Below are 15,417 nucleotides of genomic sequence, written 5' to 3'. Positions count from 1 at the left end.
TTTTGTTGCTACAGGTGCAACTGTTCTCTGCTCACTTTGGAGACATGTTATAGGAACTGAATTTGGCCCCTGCTCTAAAGATGACACTAAATACAATATCACAAACAAGGGCCAGGACGACTTACATACTCAAAGACAACAAAACAGTGGGGAACCCTTGTTGCACAAATCAAAATGTTAAGACCCGCGTTTCTGTTAAAGATTTAACGTCTGGCAGATATAACAAAATAACTCACAATGTGCGGGTGAGTTGAACAAATAAATAAATATGATCAAAATGCATGAAATGTATCGCAGAGGACACCTACTAAACAGAACCTTGGTCCGGGCTGTTTCAACATGCATTTGAAATATTATGGTCTGTAAGTGAGAATGTGAAGAAGATAGTACCAGAAATTAAATTCCTGGATTTGAGGGGGGCTCTTACAAACAAGTCAGGCTCAGGTAAAGGTTACACCGTCCCTCACAGCGCATGCCTTATAGGGGTTTTAATCCCATTTAGCCTAGTGTTTTGGAAGATAGTGTGGGTTTATGTAGCTCTTGGTTATATAAATCATACATTCTTATTAAGAGTTAACTGAAAAAGTGCCACCCTAACAGGCTACAAAAGTCTTAGCCTAAGGTTGGCTGTGCACTACATGGCTCTATGGCAGGGGTGCCCAACCAGTCGATCGCGATCGACCGGGGAGATTCCCAGTCGATCGCGAGATGTGTCTAAAAATAGAACAACAATATTCTGTTTTATCGTTAATGTCCTATAACATAATCTTCCTGTGCCAGAATAATGCACTTGAACGCATCAAAGCTTTGTGATTGGCCGGCGTGACCCCATGTGTCGGGGCGTGGCTGGTGGGCAGTGGGCACTATTTCGCTGACGTTGTCCGTCTCAACAGGAGTGACAGTCCGCACACACACAAGACCACAATTATGGCAGAAGCAAAAAAGCCCAAAATATATAATTTTCACTCCGAGTGGGAGGATGATTATTTTTGTATCTATTCCAATTCAAAGTCCATCTGTCTCATCTGCAATGCGAGCGTGGCTTTATCGAAGAAGGGTCATTTAGGAGCGGCATTTCAAAACAGTGCACAAACGCTACGAGACGGAATTCCCTCCTAATTCTGCCCTACCTCCCAAAAGGTGAGGGACCTGAAAGGACAGCTAAATGCACAGCAGTCCATTTTCACCAGGCCCAACAACAAGAGCAAGGCTGCTACCATAGCATCTTATCGTGTCAGTCACGTTCTTGCCAAACACATGAAGTCTTTCAAAGACGGCGAAGTTGTGAAAGAAGCATTCCTGGAGGCTGCCGACACGCTTTTTGGGGACAGTAAAAATAACAGTAGCAGGTTTTTGATATAATAAAAACTCAAGTTAGATACCGTTATTAATCAGCTGTAAGTTTTAGTTTGTTTGAACTTATTCATTATAATTATTGTACAAAATGGTATAAGAATGCAAACTTAAATTGATTATAGTTTATTATCAATTCAGGTTAAGAAACTAGTGTTGCTTACATCCTATTTTAAAGGCATTTCTTTTTATACTCTACTAAAATGCAACAAAAAAAGGGTTTGATTCTATTAATTTTGTCTTTTTTATTGCACTTTGGCAGCAGATTCCTGTGTAGCTTCAGATCGGAGTTGTTTTATGAGTAAGCCTAATTTATACTTTTGGAGCAACACTATTTTTATATAATGGCAAAGAAAGGGTTCAGAGTCTTTTTTTCCTGTGTCATATGTGGCAGCACTGTTCAATGTTTCTTGAAAACATGACCCACTGTAGTATGTGACGTGTGAATAAACTCCAACTCTGTATCAACAACACTGTTGTGTAACTTCAGTTAAATACTTGTATGTGTGTAGATTAGAAAGAGGTAAGATAAAGGATCTGCAGTATTTTATGAAGTATTAATCGTACAAAGGTCAGTTTTATACAAGTAGAAGTGTGTATTTACCTGGTAGTAGGCTGTCAGTAATGGCTACGCCTCTCTATTTGGACTGGTAGATCTCGGCAGACTGGTAACTTTAAAAGTAGCTCTCGGTTCAAAAACGGTTGGGCACCCCTGCTCTATGGTATTGGTTAAAGGGGACATTCTGTTGAGAAAAACTGCTGTTCAGTTTCAGTTTAGTTCCGGACATTATATCTATGCTATGATAATTGAATGTGGCAAAGCACTAGAAATAAGTCTGGTGGGGTAATAAGCAATCAGATGATACTACAGGTTTTAAACAAAGCAACATATTTAGTAACGCCTCTTTGATATCCCAAATAAAGAACGAGAAGAATGTCATGAAACAATGTTCTGAAGAAGAAAAAAAAACATTTACTAGAATGAAAGTTGACTAAATGTAAATCTGATAAATAGTTTAAGTTAAACACAAATCACATGGTTATATGTATTTCCTTTTGATGTGCGCATTCACTGTCATAATGAACTGAATTTGTTTAATTTCTTTGTGGCATGTGTTTTCCGTGCCATATTAAACAATATGTAAATGTTTTCATTTAATTTAGACACATTTACATGAAAAGGAAATACATATTGAATATCACTATTGATTTGTTTGATTTGTTTTAATATGGGCAGTTTAAATCTTCAATAGTCCTTTATGCGAGCAGAAAAAATGTATACCAAAACCGTTGAAAATAATCAAATGTAATGATATTCAGATTCAGCAACAGTATAGCTGTTGTAGATTGCTTTAGCAATATATAAGTAATTGTAATTGTGCTTTCTTAACATCTCAGGCTGCTGTTGTTGGTACTGCAGCCAATCACAACAGCCTGTACTATAAGCACGGTTTCCCCTAGAGTGTTTTTCACCCAACTGTCCACATATGTAGACATGTCCACACATGTCCACGTTTTAATGCATACCATGTACACTGTATTAAGATGTGATGGCTAGGTAGAAAAAGATGCTGCAAACCAATCTGGATCTTTAATACATGCTCTGAGCAGCAGCAAGTATTATTTATGTTATATTAGAGCCTGCAGCCCACACCTCTGCATTGACAATGACATAGTCATCGACAAATGTCTATAATACGCCCACCCTCCTACAAAGGCCATTTGTCATTACTGTATGTGTAAGCACGGTGCAGGTACCATATATTTACTCTGCAGTGTGCTCCATGGCACCCACAATGCACACACTGATCAGAGAGCTGTAGTCCATTTCCACTGGAGACTGACTGGGATGACAGGATGTGTAGTCTTATGCAGAAGATGCCAAAGAGATTTGTCGTCCATTTCCTGTGGACATTTGAACAGAATATCCACTCGGTGCATTTGTAGTCTTTTTTTTCAGTATGTAAAGGTGAAGAATATTTAAATGTGTACACGATACTACCATGCAACAACCACACATGGACACCCTGGGACATGTGCACTGTTCAAATACACAGAGGAGACATCTAAAAGACAGCAGCTAAAGGCTAGGATACACGGGGAGCATTTGGTAGCAATGGTGATTGGCAGTAATGCCCATCAGGGAAAAAATCTAACCCTGTAAAATAATGCGTGATATGCGGGCAAATATCTCAGTGATGCTCAGAGTTTTCATAGTGAAGGTTTTTGTGACGTATGTAAAAAAATTAACTACGGTATATATAACTTTTAAATTGAACTTCTTACGACTAATATGGGTGTTTCCAATGAGGTATCTATAAGTGGGAAACAACACTAATATTGCAACAGGCATCGCATCAGTTACGTCACACTAACCTTGGTGTTGTAACAATTCAGCAAGTTCAAATTCTCTCTAACTAGGAAACTCTTTACAGATGAAATGCAAAAATATTTCAGAAGGATTATCAGCTGATTTTGGTTGAACCCCTCCTGTTTCCTGTATGTCACAAAATAAACAAAATAATTGCATGATTCAAAACATTACCCGTGTAACTCTGCCTCCAAACTTCAGACAACCCCCTACTTCCACCCCACAGTAAAACATTATAACAAAGTTACATTTTTCATTTACAGCAACAATAAACCTCTTTTAATAAGCAACCTCTTTTAAATGTTCTTGATTGAGAAATGGTATTTTTCCACTTGTTGGATAGGGCTGATTGCCTTTAAAGTTCAAATCTCCAACTCCTTCCTCGCTCCATTCCTCCAGTCTTTCTTCCTGTGATTTGCTCATTCCTTCATTTTCTTTCACCATAGTCATTCTCCTGCAACAAAAAACAGCAAGTATTCTAAACTGGATTCAGAAATATTATAGGAAATATTTGTAATAACAGCATTGAAGCCACAGTAGTAGTGTAGCGCTCCAGGGATAAATGTGTCATTATTTTTGAAGTACCCTTATTCACTTTATCCAGAGTGGGATTCGAAGATCAATAACAATTGGTATCAAGTACAGCGCTGACAGAGGTGGATGTGGTGAGCTAAGCTTAGAAAAAGATGGAAATCAGGGAGAAACCATCAGCTCAGAAATAGACCAACCAATTCCTCTGAAGCACACTGGAATGAATGACACAGAGCCATGTAGGACCTCCAGCAGCAGGGATAGGCTTTGGGGTCAGGAGCATTGAAAGCCAGACGGGTTTGGACCGAGGCGTGCTGACCCCTGGCATTACAGACAGGCTCTTGGAATGTGGATGTCACCTCTTCTGGAGGGGAAAGGAACCCAGGCTGGTAAACGTTCTGACAAAGATGGGCTTAGCTCTACGCAAAGCACTGGCTCTGGAACCACATTCCTGGAAAGGGGCTGTACTCTCGACTTTTCTGGAGTAGTCCAGGATGAGATGCTTCTAGGGAGCGTGGGGATATTCACGAGAAGTTGTCTGAGTACCCCGTGGTCTAACACATCCCCAGGAAATGAGAAGGTCGCCTTAATGCAACTGTGAGTTATTGAGAGGAAGGTTTCAGTCTATTTTGCTCCAGAAGGTTCATAATGGAGTGAAATGACCTGGAAGTACATATCAGCCAGACGTGGGAGAAGTACTCAGATGTTGTACTAAAGTAAAAGTACAAGTACCAGAGTGTAGGAATACTCTGTTACAGTAAAAGCCCTGCATTCATAGGGTTACTCAAGTAAAATCAAAAACTCATCAAAATATAGTTAAAGTAGCAAAAGTCAAAGTAGACATTGTGCAGATTGGTCCATTTCAGAATAATATATATGATATGTTTTATAATGATTGATCATTAAAGTGTTATAAAAGCTGGTAAAGCTCCAGTCAACTCCTTCATATGGGCCTGCTCATAGATTATGTTCTACATATGCTAAAACAAAGTCCTAATGACCTTGACTTAGGCATTCTTTTTATCTAATTAATTCAGTTATCAACTGAATTATTGAATTGCCTTTGGTATCCCAGATTGTTAAGTGCAGTATAAATTATATATATGATTACCTTTTTCATTTTTGTAAAGCACTTTGAATTGCCTTGTGTTGAAAGGTGCTATATAAATAAACTTGCCTTACCTGTTAGAGTGGTTCTGGATAGGCCTGTCTGGGGTCGTAGGTCATGTCAGGGATGTAGGTCTCGTGGAGATCAGGATCTAGTGGCAGGCTGTCCAGAGGCATATCAGCGTAGCCATAGGGAGGGTAAGGTCCATCTAACTCTGAGACACAGAGAAGCAGAGATCGGTTAACTAAACATTTCACTGATGCACTTCACATTCTGTGCTCATCAAAACGATCCACAAAAAATGAATCAACTTTATATGAGAAAGTGTAATAGAAGCCTCAACTATCTGTACGTCCCTGTAAAACATTAACAGATTTTTAAAGATTTGTGTGAATATTGCTTAAACAAACGATTATTTAGCTTGATAAGGTTGATAGGTGGGTTTATTTTTTACTTTGAACACAGCCAGACTTACTCTTTCTCCCTGTGTCCTGTCTCTAAGTTAAGTTTACAGAGACTTGATATATGTGCATGCCAATACAAAGCAGAAGTCTGCTGCTAAACTGACCTCGGCTTTAGTGCAGATCACTCGCAGGCTAAACCGCTCCTGCCTTCAGCTTAAACCTATCATGCAAAATGCACTTTTGTACGTCTTTTATACATGAATATGTGTCCCCGGTGTTCCAGGGAACTCACCAAGTGTCAGAAAACACAACCCTCTCTATTTTCCTCCATACCCAAATCTCTAAAAAAAGGGGCTGCAACGGATCTGATAAAAACTGATCCAGATTTGAACACTGTCCTGACGTCAGGACGGTGGCGCTACGGCTATTGGGCCAACTCCACCAATCAGGAGGAGACAGCCACGGCCATTGCCGTTCGAAAGCGCTGGAGACGCTGTAGTACATATGCCAGGCCTGTAGGTGGTGCTGTTCTCACATAATCTGCCCTTGCAAAAACAGAGCTAGAAATTGTCAAATTGAGCAAAATGAGGCATGGCTAAAATGCATGATCTGTTTGGTATTTTGAAAAAAAAAAAGTATAAATATGCCTTATATAGGTATGGTCCTACACTATATTATTCAAATATAGCATGATAGGTCCACTTTAATGTACATAAATCAGTAGGAATGTTTTTCACAAAAAGAAAATGCAGCATTGTGTACAAGCAAACCCTCAAAGTACTGGACCAGAAACCTAACCGCTCCCATCACTGTACCATCCTCAACAAGCACAATATTCTGAGTTGGGAAGATTTAATAAAATATAGGAATATCGTTCTAGTGTACAAAATCCTGCACAATACAGCCCCTCCACCTTTTAACTCATTGGTTACTCAACGTAACAACACCAGACTGACCACTAGAAGCAGCACACGTGGCGACCTATCAGTCCCATTCAGGAAGAGTACTTTTGGTCAGTTTTCATTCTCGGTCACAGCAATACAAAACTGGAACTCTCTACCCACTCAAATCAAAGACATACATACATATCCCACCTTCACAGCTCACTTAAAAAAATGGTTCAATGAGAACTACAGCTGCACACAGTAGTCTGTGTTGAATATGGCGTGTGTGTTACATGTTGTGATCATGGATGTTGCCCCTCGTTTCTGTTATGTGATTGTGATGTGCTATATGTGACATGTATGTAGTAACGTGTGTTGTTTGCATTTTATTGTTCTCTTTTATCCTTTTGCCTGTACTGTATCTACTTGTCTTTCATCCTTTCTTTATAACTAAATATGTTGATGTATTGTGATTTTAAGGGTGTCTATCATCATCTGGCCGGGGATAACAGCTGGAAATTAGTAATGTTGGCTAAAGATGCCCATTTACTGTTTTTTGTGACTGTCCACGACACTATAAACAAATAAACTAAACTTAACTCCAGCTTTATACTTAACACATATAAACAAGATTTATATATTCTGATATATTTTCATCTCACTTTCTGAAAGAAAGAAAATATTTGTCAAAAACTATTGTTGTTAAAAAAATAAAAAGATCATGGGTCATTCCAACGATCCAGGAGCAGCTTTCTGGACACCACGGAAGTACTGGAGACCACCCTAACTAATGCCAGGACTACCGAATGGCAGAACAGTGGATCAGCCTTGGCAGCCAAACCTCCCAATGCTAAAGAGAGGCATCACCCCAGACGAATGCCTCGCTACGACCAACCTTGGGCTGTCTGGAAAACACTAAACCGCCTGCGAGTTAGCGAAGGACGTTGCAAGGCATCCATGAAGAAATGGAAAACGTCAACTTCCGATGCATGTGTGTGGGGCGAACTACAAACAATGGAGCACATCATGCGATGCAGCCAAGCCCCACAATGCACTGGAGATTACCCGGACGAATCAAATGCCGCTTCGCTCGCCTGCACCAACCACTGGAAGACGCGATATAGTGAATTCCAACGAGAAAGACACAAAAACCCTCTACTGGAACAAATCAAATCGGCTTGGATAGGGTTTCATCAGGCACGTTTTTAACAGTTTAAACCTTGTCATATTTTAACAGTCCAACCCTGAAGTTAGCATCTCCTTCACTGAAAGTAATGTGATCTTTCCATTATATTTTGAATATTGCTGAAAATAAAGTGTTTGGCAAACAAACGTTTATGATACTTTTACGTTTAGTTCAGCAGTATAATCTCCACTTTTTGGTTTTTGAAGCGCAAATGCAATTACCAGAAGTACAAAGTTAACTTTAGGGTATAAAGGAACTACATTATGGTCACATGACTTCCCGTCGCCACTGCTAAGCTAAAGGCAGGCTATAGTTCCGGTGATGATGTTTAGTAGCTTCATTTAGTCACTTGTTAGCAAGTATTTAAGAAAAGTAAAACCTTCAGACATTTTCTATTGGGGTATTTAATAGTAACCCAAACCTCATTAAAGAAACCGAGGGGAACTGAAAGTGCTAAAATGCTGATTCAGTTCAGGCTTACGACTCATTCCTGCACCTCTATTCGTCTCGTGGGCACAGATTGATTTGATGCTACTAAACTAAAGATGGGACTTGTTGCTTTCACCACTTCGTTACTTTTTACAGAAACTTACTTGTAACTGGTATGGTGTTGAAATAACCAGACAACTAGTAAAAATACTCATAATAAAAATGTATGATTAGGTTTCCCACAATGGTGTTTACATGTTTAAATTCATCTCAGTTAAGTTATTCCACAAGTAGTTATGGTGCAAGGAAACATAATGGTACGTTTAGTGTGAAACTACCCGGCCAAAATGCAGCAGCTATGGTCTTCAAATCTGGTATACTGTAACACGTATATGTGAAAGGCCATATTCTTCGGGACCCATGTAAACCCTGTTATTGACTTCACTCTGAAGAATTATGTGAGCACTTAAGCTTTAATTGTTAAAAGCAAGGCCTGAGGATGGATGTGTAGAGGGTGAATGGAGGCATTATATTATATGGAAGGTGTAAATGAGAGGCATAAGACAACTGAATAAATGAGTTCATTTGGCTCTGACAACTACATTACGGACTCAGCACCTTCAGTTGACCTCCATTACAATATCTGACGTGTGTGTGTGTGTGTGTGTGTGTGTGTGAGAGAGAGAGTGTGATTTAGGAGGGGAGCCAGGAACTCCCAAGAGTTGCTTAATCCAACCACACACACACACACACACACACACACACACACACACACACACACACACACACACACACACACACACACACACACACACACACACACACACACACACACACACACACACACAATTGAAACAAAAGCATTAATTAGAGATGGTGAGATGAAGGGAGTATGTACACAGAGGAAATTAGAGAAGCAAAGTGACAATAGAAAAGAGAGGGGGAACTGTATCCAGTTTTTGTTACTTTCTTTGTCTTTCGCTCCAAATGTGTTCTTTCCTTAACTTCCTCTTTGTTCTTCTACCATCTTTCCTCCAAGCCTAATCCTTTTCAGTTCACTCCTTCATTGTCTTATCCTATCCTCTTGTGTATCCTTCTTTCTCTTCTTGCCTCTCATTTACTCTCCTTCATTATGTCTCATACTTTTTATTGATACGGAAAGTTTTGAATTGGGTTTGGTAATGTCTGGCCTAATGAGGACTAGTAGCTTAGCAAAGAACTGCATTTTGCCACTTCAGAGTCTGACCTTGGAGTTGAATAAATGTTTTCACAATTACACTCTGATTGAGTCTCAAATATGCAGCAAATTCCATTGGCTCTAGCGGTTATAACGACATTTCATTCATCAAAATCGACCAAGGGGGGCCAGAGATAGGTCAAATGCACCCAAATGACCCCAGAAGTGGTTTTTTGTGGCTAAATCTCTCTAAAAAGGTCAAATTTCACTTGTTTTGCATCAATCTTGATACAGGGTACTTATTATATGTTGTACTTTGGATTCCTAAAGCTTTTAGTCTACTAACCCATCATCCAAGGGTAGTTTTCACTATAAGTAAAACAGAATTTTTGGACGGACACTATAATTTACAGTTTTTTACTATGTTCAATCTGAATTTTCTTTAAAATAAAAAACATCTGTATTGATTCTGACTTTTCTACATCCAACTCACAGGTTTATCATTACTTTGAGAATAACGATTATTAATTTAACCCTTTTAGAAAGGAAGATATGGTCATTTGTTCTGGGAATGGCATTTTCGAGCCTGAGACCTGAAAAACAGGCTCAGAGTGGAACAGGTTAAAACGTTATTAACTTGCCCAAACTCAGTAATTCACTAAAAAGAGGTTTATTTTTAATGAAGCCTCGTCATCTCACCATGGGCAAACGGGCTATAATATTATACTATTGTTAATAGTTTACTGTATTATTAGTGTTTAATATTACTGCTATAACAATCACACATTGAGTTCATTGTTGTGCAATGTTAAAATCAGACCGTTTTTTTTTTTAAATAGTCTGAATGAAAGGGCAGCTCTCAGGTGATCAGCTGTGTGTTTACACACCTAATGGCCCATCAGCCACAGCTCTCTCCCCCCCCGCCCATGATCTTTCTTCTCCAGCAGTTAAGTTAACTGTAGGTTTGCATATTTATGCAATAATCTGTCTCTTCCTCTCTCCCGCAGACAGCTGATCGCTGTCAGACCGGACCATGGCTGTAAAGGGGTGTCTAGTTCTCCCCCCCTCGACACATAGACTGATCCTTTTTTTTTGTCCATGTCTGATTGGCTTAGACCTTTTGCGACTGCAAACATTTTTAAACAAACAAACACCGTTCACCAGCCCCCACCCCCCTCTGAGTGACAAGCTTACAGTTAGCTGTCTTTGTGTATTGCAACCAGGGAGAGCAGTGATGGACGCTGCCACAATGAAACTCATATGAAATAAACAGCTGATTCCTCACACACACAGTAGCCTGTTGTTTCTATGCATAAAATAGTGAGAAATTATTATATAACTTGTTTTCTCCATAAAAGCTGGTGTGGTGGCTTTATCTGAAAACTGACAGCATAATTGCATTTATGGCCCGGGACACACATATTTATTTAGATATGTTTTAAACAAGTTTAAATAAAAGGCTGGAGTGTTTCTTGCTCTGCCAGGTACAACAAGTGGGAGCGCGGTGCAAAGTATCTAGATAGAATACGGCGCTGGGTTGTTGTTGTTGTTATTATAGCCTACATCATGTAGTCCGCTGTATGGAAAACTGTAGTTTCCCCACAGCAGCAGACGCACATTCATGACGTCTGCTGGCGCATCATAAATACGTTGATAGTGTAAGTGCAGTCGGATTCTCAAAGCACTGCAGTCTCTTCTCCTAAATCCTTTTGAATTCTCCTATCCACTATTCATTAACCCTGAAACAGTGTGACAAAGCTCTACCATCCCCCCTCTGTTAACAAGAGATAGTAGCCTATGTTGCGGACTCTTTGTTTAAGGCGAGACACGGCAGGCAAAAACATCGTTTTTCCTGCACTGGTCAATTTTGAGATTTTGTGCTATTTTGATTCCATAACATGTTTTCTTTCAGGCTTTTGGAAGGAAAACGTACAAAATACACATTTAAGTGTTTATTTTACTATAGTTTGTCTATTTGCGTCTGTAGATTTCTCCTACATTCACCAAAAGTTAGCATTCTAACGTAACATAAAGTACCGCGACTGCTGTTTGCACCATGTCTTCAGAGGTATTGTTGGAAAGCTCCGTTTCTCCTGCACAATCTCATCGGATCCAAATATGGTCATTTCCTTTGTATCAGCAACCAATCGTGAAAGTGCAAAGGGGTCTTAAACCAAGAAACGAAATCTCATTGGCTGGTGTCAATTTCTGACAACGTGATTCGTTCAGATGCGTCACGTGGTGTGCTAAAGCACTTCCTGGTTAGCTTTCCACTAGAAATTTAAATCTGAAAATGGCAAAATAACGGAGAAAAAAACGTTCACAGAGAAGACGACAACAATTGTCACTTGCACAAAGCAAGGTTATACAAAAAACAAATGACCCCGAACATGAAATACCTTCACGGAGTGCGTCGATGCGCAAGCTATCATCCAGATAACAGGAGGGTTTAGCTAGCGTCACACTGCAATCTTTAAAGGTCCTTTTCTCAAAATGAGTTTTTTCTCCTACTCTGAGTTCGAAATTTCCACTTCAGTAGCACTTACATACACCAAACCTTCCAGTTATATTCCTATCAATATTATGAAGGCTTTTACAGAAGGGTTTGGTCATATATAATTCATAGCCTGAATTATATAACATGTTATACCTAAAAACATGGTGATAATTGATATTTTAGGGCTGTTGACAGTATTTTCTGATTTATGGAGTGATACAAAGAGATATCCAAAATCCCTTCTGTAAAAGCCTTAGATACTAATATGACTACAAAATGAAACAATAATTTTGATCCTGGCTTTATCCAAAGTTCAGATTTCGGTTCCTGAAATGTGTTAAAATATGCGCATATTTCATGAGATAATGGTTCATTTGCATATTTAAACATGCTATTTCAGAAAACTTGTAATACAAAAAACAATTGCCTTATTGTAAGTAATTAACTGGAGAAATGTTTAGCTGATATCTTTAATTTAAAAAATTTACCCTATTCACCTGGGGTGTCTCGCCTTAAAACTACAGATGTAGCAGCTTATTTCAGACTCCAGCTTACAGCTTCCTGCCTGCTACCTGCCAGCTACCTGCCAAAGACCAGTATCTAGGAATGTTAAGCCCTCCCACTATTTTCCAAGAGGGCGTTGCCAGATTTTCAATTTCAGGATTTAACCAGGAGATGGCGCTTCATTCACAAATACAGAAAGACAACTTTGCATGGACTTTCAGTTGTGTTTAGAAGAGCATTTGAACACATCAATATTTTAGATCAAATAAAGTATATCTAATCTTGTAATTCAATAATATATAGTCTTTATATATTAAATAATCATAATAATAATGTAAATGTTTACATTACACTTCTTTATTTGTCATGCGGTCTACATACGCTGTAAAATGTATTATCTCTTCGATTTACACACGGCATCTATTGCACTTCTGTCCATCCTGGGAGAGGGATCCCTCCTCTGTTGCTCTCCCCGAGGTTTCTCCCATTTTTCCCTTTGAAATGTGGGTTTTTCTCTGGAAGTTTTTCCTTGTACGATGTGAGGGTCTAAGGACAGAGGGTGCTCATACTCATACTGATATTCTGAACAAACTGTGCTGTTGTATTTGCTGTAAAGTGTCTTTACTGTAGGGTATTTTTATTATATGTACAGCACTTTGGCAACAGAAGATGAAACTTAAATTGAAGTTAAATGCATCAATCTGGTGCACTTTGAGGGCAAAATTAAGAGATTTATGGATACAGCTCTCAACACTCATATGAAACACAACTGTTATAATAATGATGAGAAACTATGAAATAAGAAATGAATCAAATTAAAATGTAATTATCATATCATATATTTTACAGTGTATTGTATTAAGTAATATCATACATTAACCCCATTATAGCAGATGCCACATTGAATGGATGAACACATGTATGCATCAATAATTACAACAGAGTATTTCTAAATACAAGCTGTAAAAATACTTATATGTATTTAATACTAATAACATAATGATTAATTTCAGATGATAATACTTTTCAGTGTCTGTCTCATGCAGCAGCTGATCCAGTAATGAGTGACCCAGCCGACAGTAAAAATAAACATTTATAACTAGTTTAGGTTGTTTGAGAGGTAATTAAAATAGCTAAGGGTGATGATCTGACTTGAAGTGTGTGTTTTGCTCCGAATTAAATGTTTTGATAAGTGCATGCAGATCACAGTGCAAGATGTGAAGTCAACAGGTATTCACTCAGAGGGGGGTAGGTACTACATGTATTTCTTTTCAAATGCATATAGGCAATGCCACCCATTTACATGTTCTGTAGGCTACACTGCTCTTTCAGGCAAGAATTTGAATGGGATGGGGAGACGTGTGTGATTAAAAATGAGTGGCCAAACTAAGACTTAGTTTTTCAAAAGATATATGCAGATATTATATAAAAAACTAAAGTTAAAATCTTGTTTTTAATGCCCCAAGAGCAATAAAAACACTTGGTAAAAAAATCCTGAGTGAGGCTTTCATAATTGCATTTAGCTGACGCTTTTATCCAAAGCGACTTACTATTTAATAAATGATAAATGATTATTCATAACAAATATGACTGATGTGTCATTATTATTCATGCTATATACTGATATAGGGCTAAGTAAGCAATCAATCCTGCAAATTAACCCTTAGTTGTTCAATATATTTATTCAGACAATGTGAGTAGAAATACAGAAATTCTGCTCCCACCTAAGGCCAACGTTGCAATATTACAACATTTCCCTAAAAACTTAGCAAACTATTGTAAAGGTAAAAGTATGAGCATAAAAAATAAAGAAGTGTAAACATTTACATTAATATTATGATTATTTAATATATAAAGACTATATATTATTGAATTACAATTGAGATAAGATCTAAAATATTGATGTTTTTTCGTTATAGTAGGCTGTGAAAACCATAACAAATAAGTGATTAAATGCTACAGTATTCAGCAACACAACTGCAGAGCTGCAAACATTGCAAACAGACTAAGGCCTACAACACCCAGTTGTCTTTGTGTATTTGTGAATGAAGCGCCATCTCATGGTTAAATCCTGTAATTGAACAAATGCCCTCTCGCAATTTGGCAATGCCCCCAGCCACTGGGATCCACTGGGTTTTTGGTTGGAATCCGCTGGGTGGAGTCCTATCTGGAGTGCTACATCTGTATGCTCCACCAGCTTTAAGGCGCTTCCACATTGCCTTATTTTGTGTTGGTAATTCCTCCGGTTAGAGTGTAGCTGCTACTACTTTATCCAAACAATGCATATTTCGGAATTTACGTTGATGTGAGGTGCTGCTGGCTGTATGATAGTCATACAGCATGTCGACAATGTTTTTATAACTACCCTCACTGCCACAACTGTAGACACAGGGCCCACTGCAAGTTTAACCATAGGGTTTTAAATAGTAATTGTAATCTAAACTATGAGAGCCACCAATTTGGCGAAAGCTCTGTTAGCTAGCTTATATATTGGTTGCTAATCTAGGCTAGCTAACTAATTAGATAGATAGCAAATGTTGGCTAGCTTGTTCAGTCGATAGCTAACGTTCACTAGATAGATAGATAGATAGATCTGTTCTTCTTGGTAAGGCTATAATCATGCAGTTACTCTCCCTGCTTGAGAGAATAGACTTGGGCCATGAAGCTGCTGCGGTGTGTGTGTGTGTGTGTGTGTGTGTGTGCACGTTGGCGTCCAGCTGATATTTAAATGTTTGCTTGTGTTTGTTGTGCCTTGACTGTCTGCTGCTGTGTTGACAACTCTCTTCCCCCTGGGACTTTAGTTTAATGAGCATTGTGGTCTGTAGAAGGCTCTCTCCATCTTTTGTGAAGTTTTCAGAGATGAGAGGGAGTAATATGTCAGGGGCTGACCCAATGTGTGACATTAACTCACAGTGTTGCATGCATATTTTGCATTATACAACCTCATCTTTTCTAACGACTAGAACTGAGAGT

The 15,417-nt window shown here is 38.7% G+C and overlaps 1 protein-coding gene across 1 annotated transcript in view; it reads right to left on the bottom strand.

The window, feature by feature from the left end:
• Positions 1-2,939: 2,939 nt before the first annotated feature.
• The window catches only part of LOC117473806 (junction plakoglobin-like), a gene marked incomplete at its 5' end in the record, with an annotated part of 174,595 nt that continues 162,117 nt past the window's right edge, over positions 2,940-15,417 (bottom strand). The window contains 2 exon segments of the mRNA XM_034119701.1: positions 2,940-4,178; positions 5,438-5,577. Coding sequence (XP_033975592.1) covers positions 5,441-5,577 — 137 coding nt within the window. The 3' untranslated portion in view covers positions 2,940-4,178; positions 5,438-5,440.

This window comes from Trematomus bernacchii, unplaced genomic scaffold (genome assembly GCF_902827165.1).
Source record: "Trematomus bernacchii unplaced genomic scaffold, fTreBer1.1, whole genome shotgun sequence".
NCBI lineage: Eukaryota > Metazoa > Chordata > Actinopteri > Perciformes > Nototheniidae > Trematomus > Trematomus bernacchii.
The sequence above is the reverse complement of the archived record's forward strand: the minus strand, read 5'-3'. Positions and strand labels throughout refer to the sequence as shown.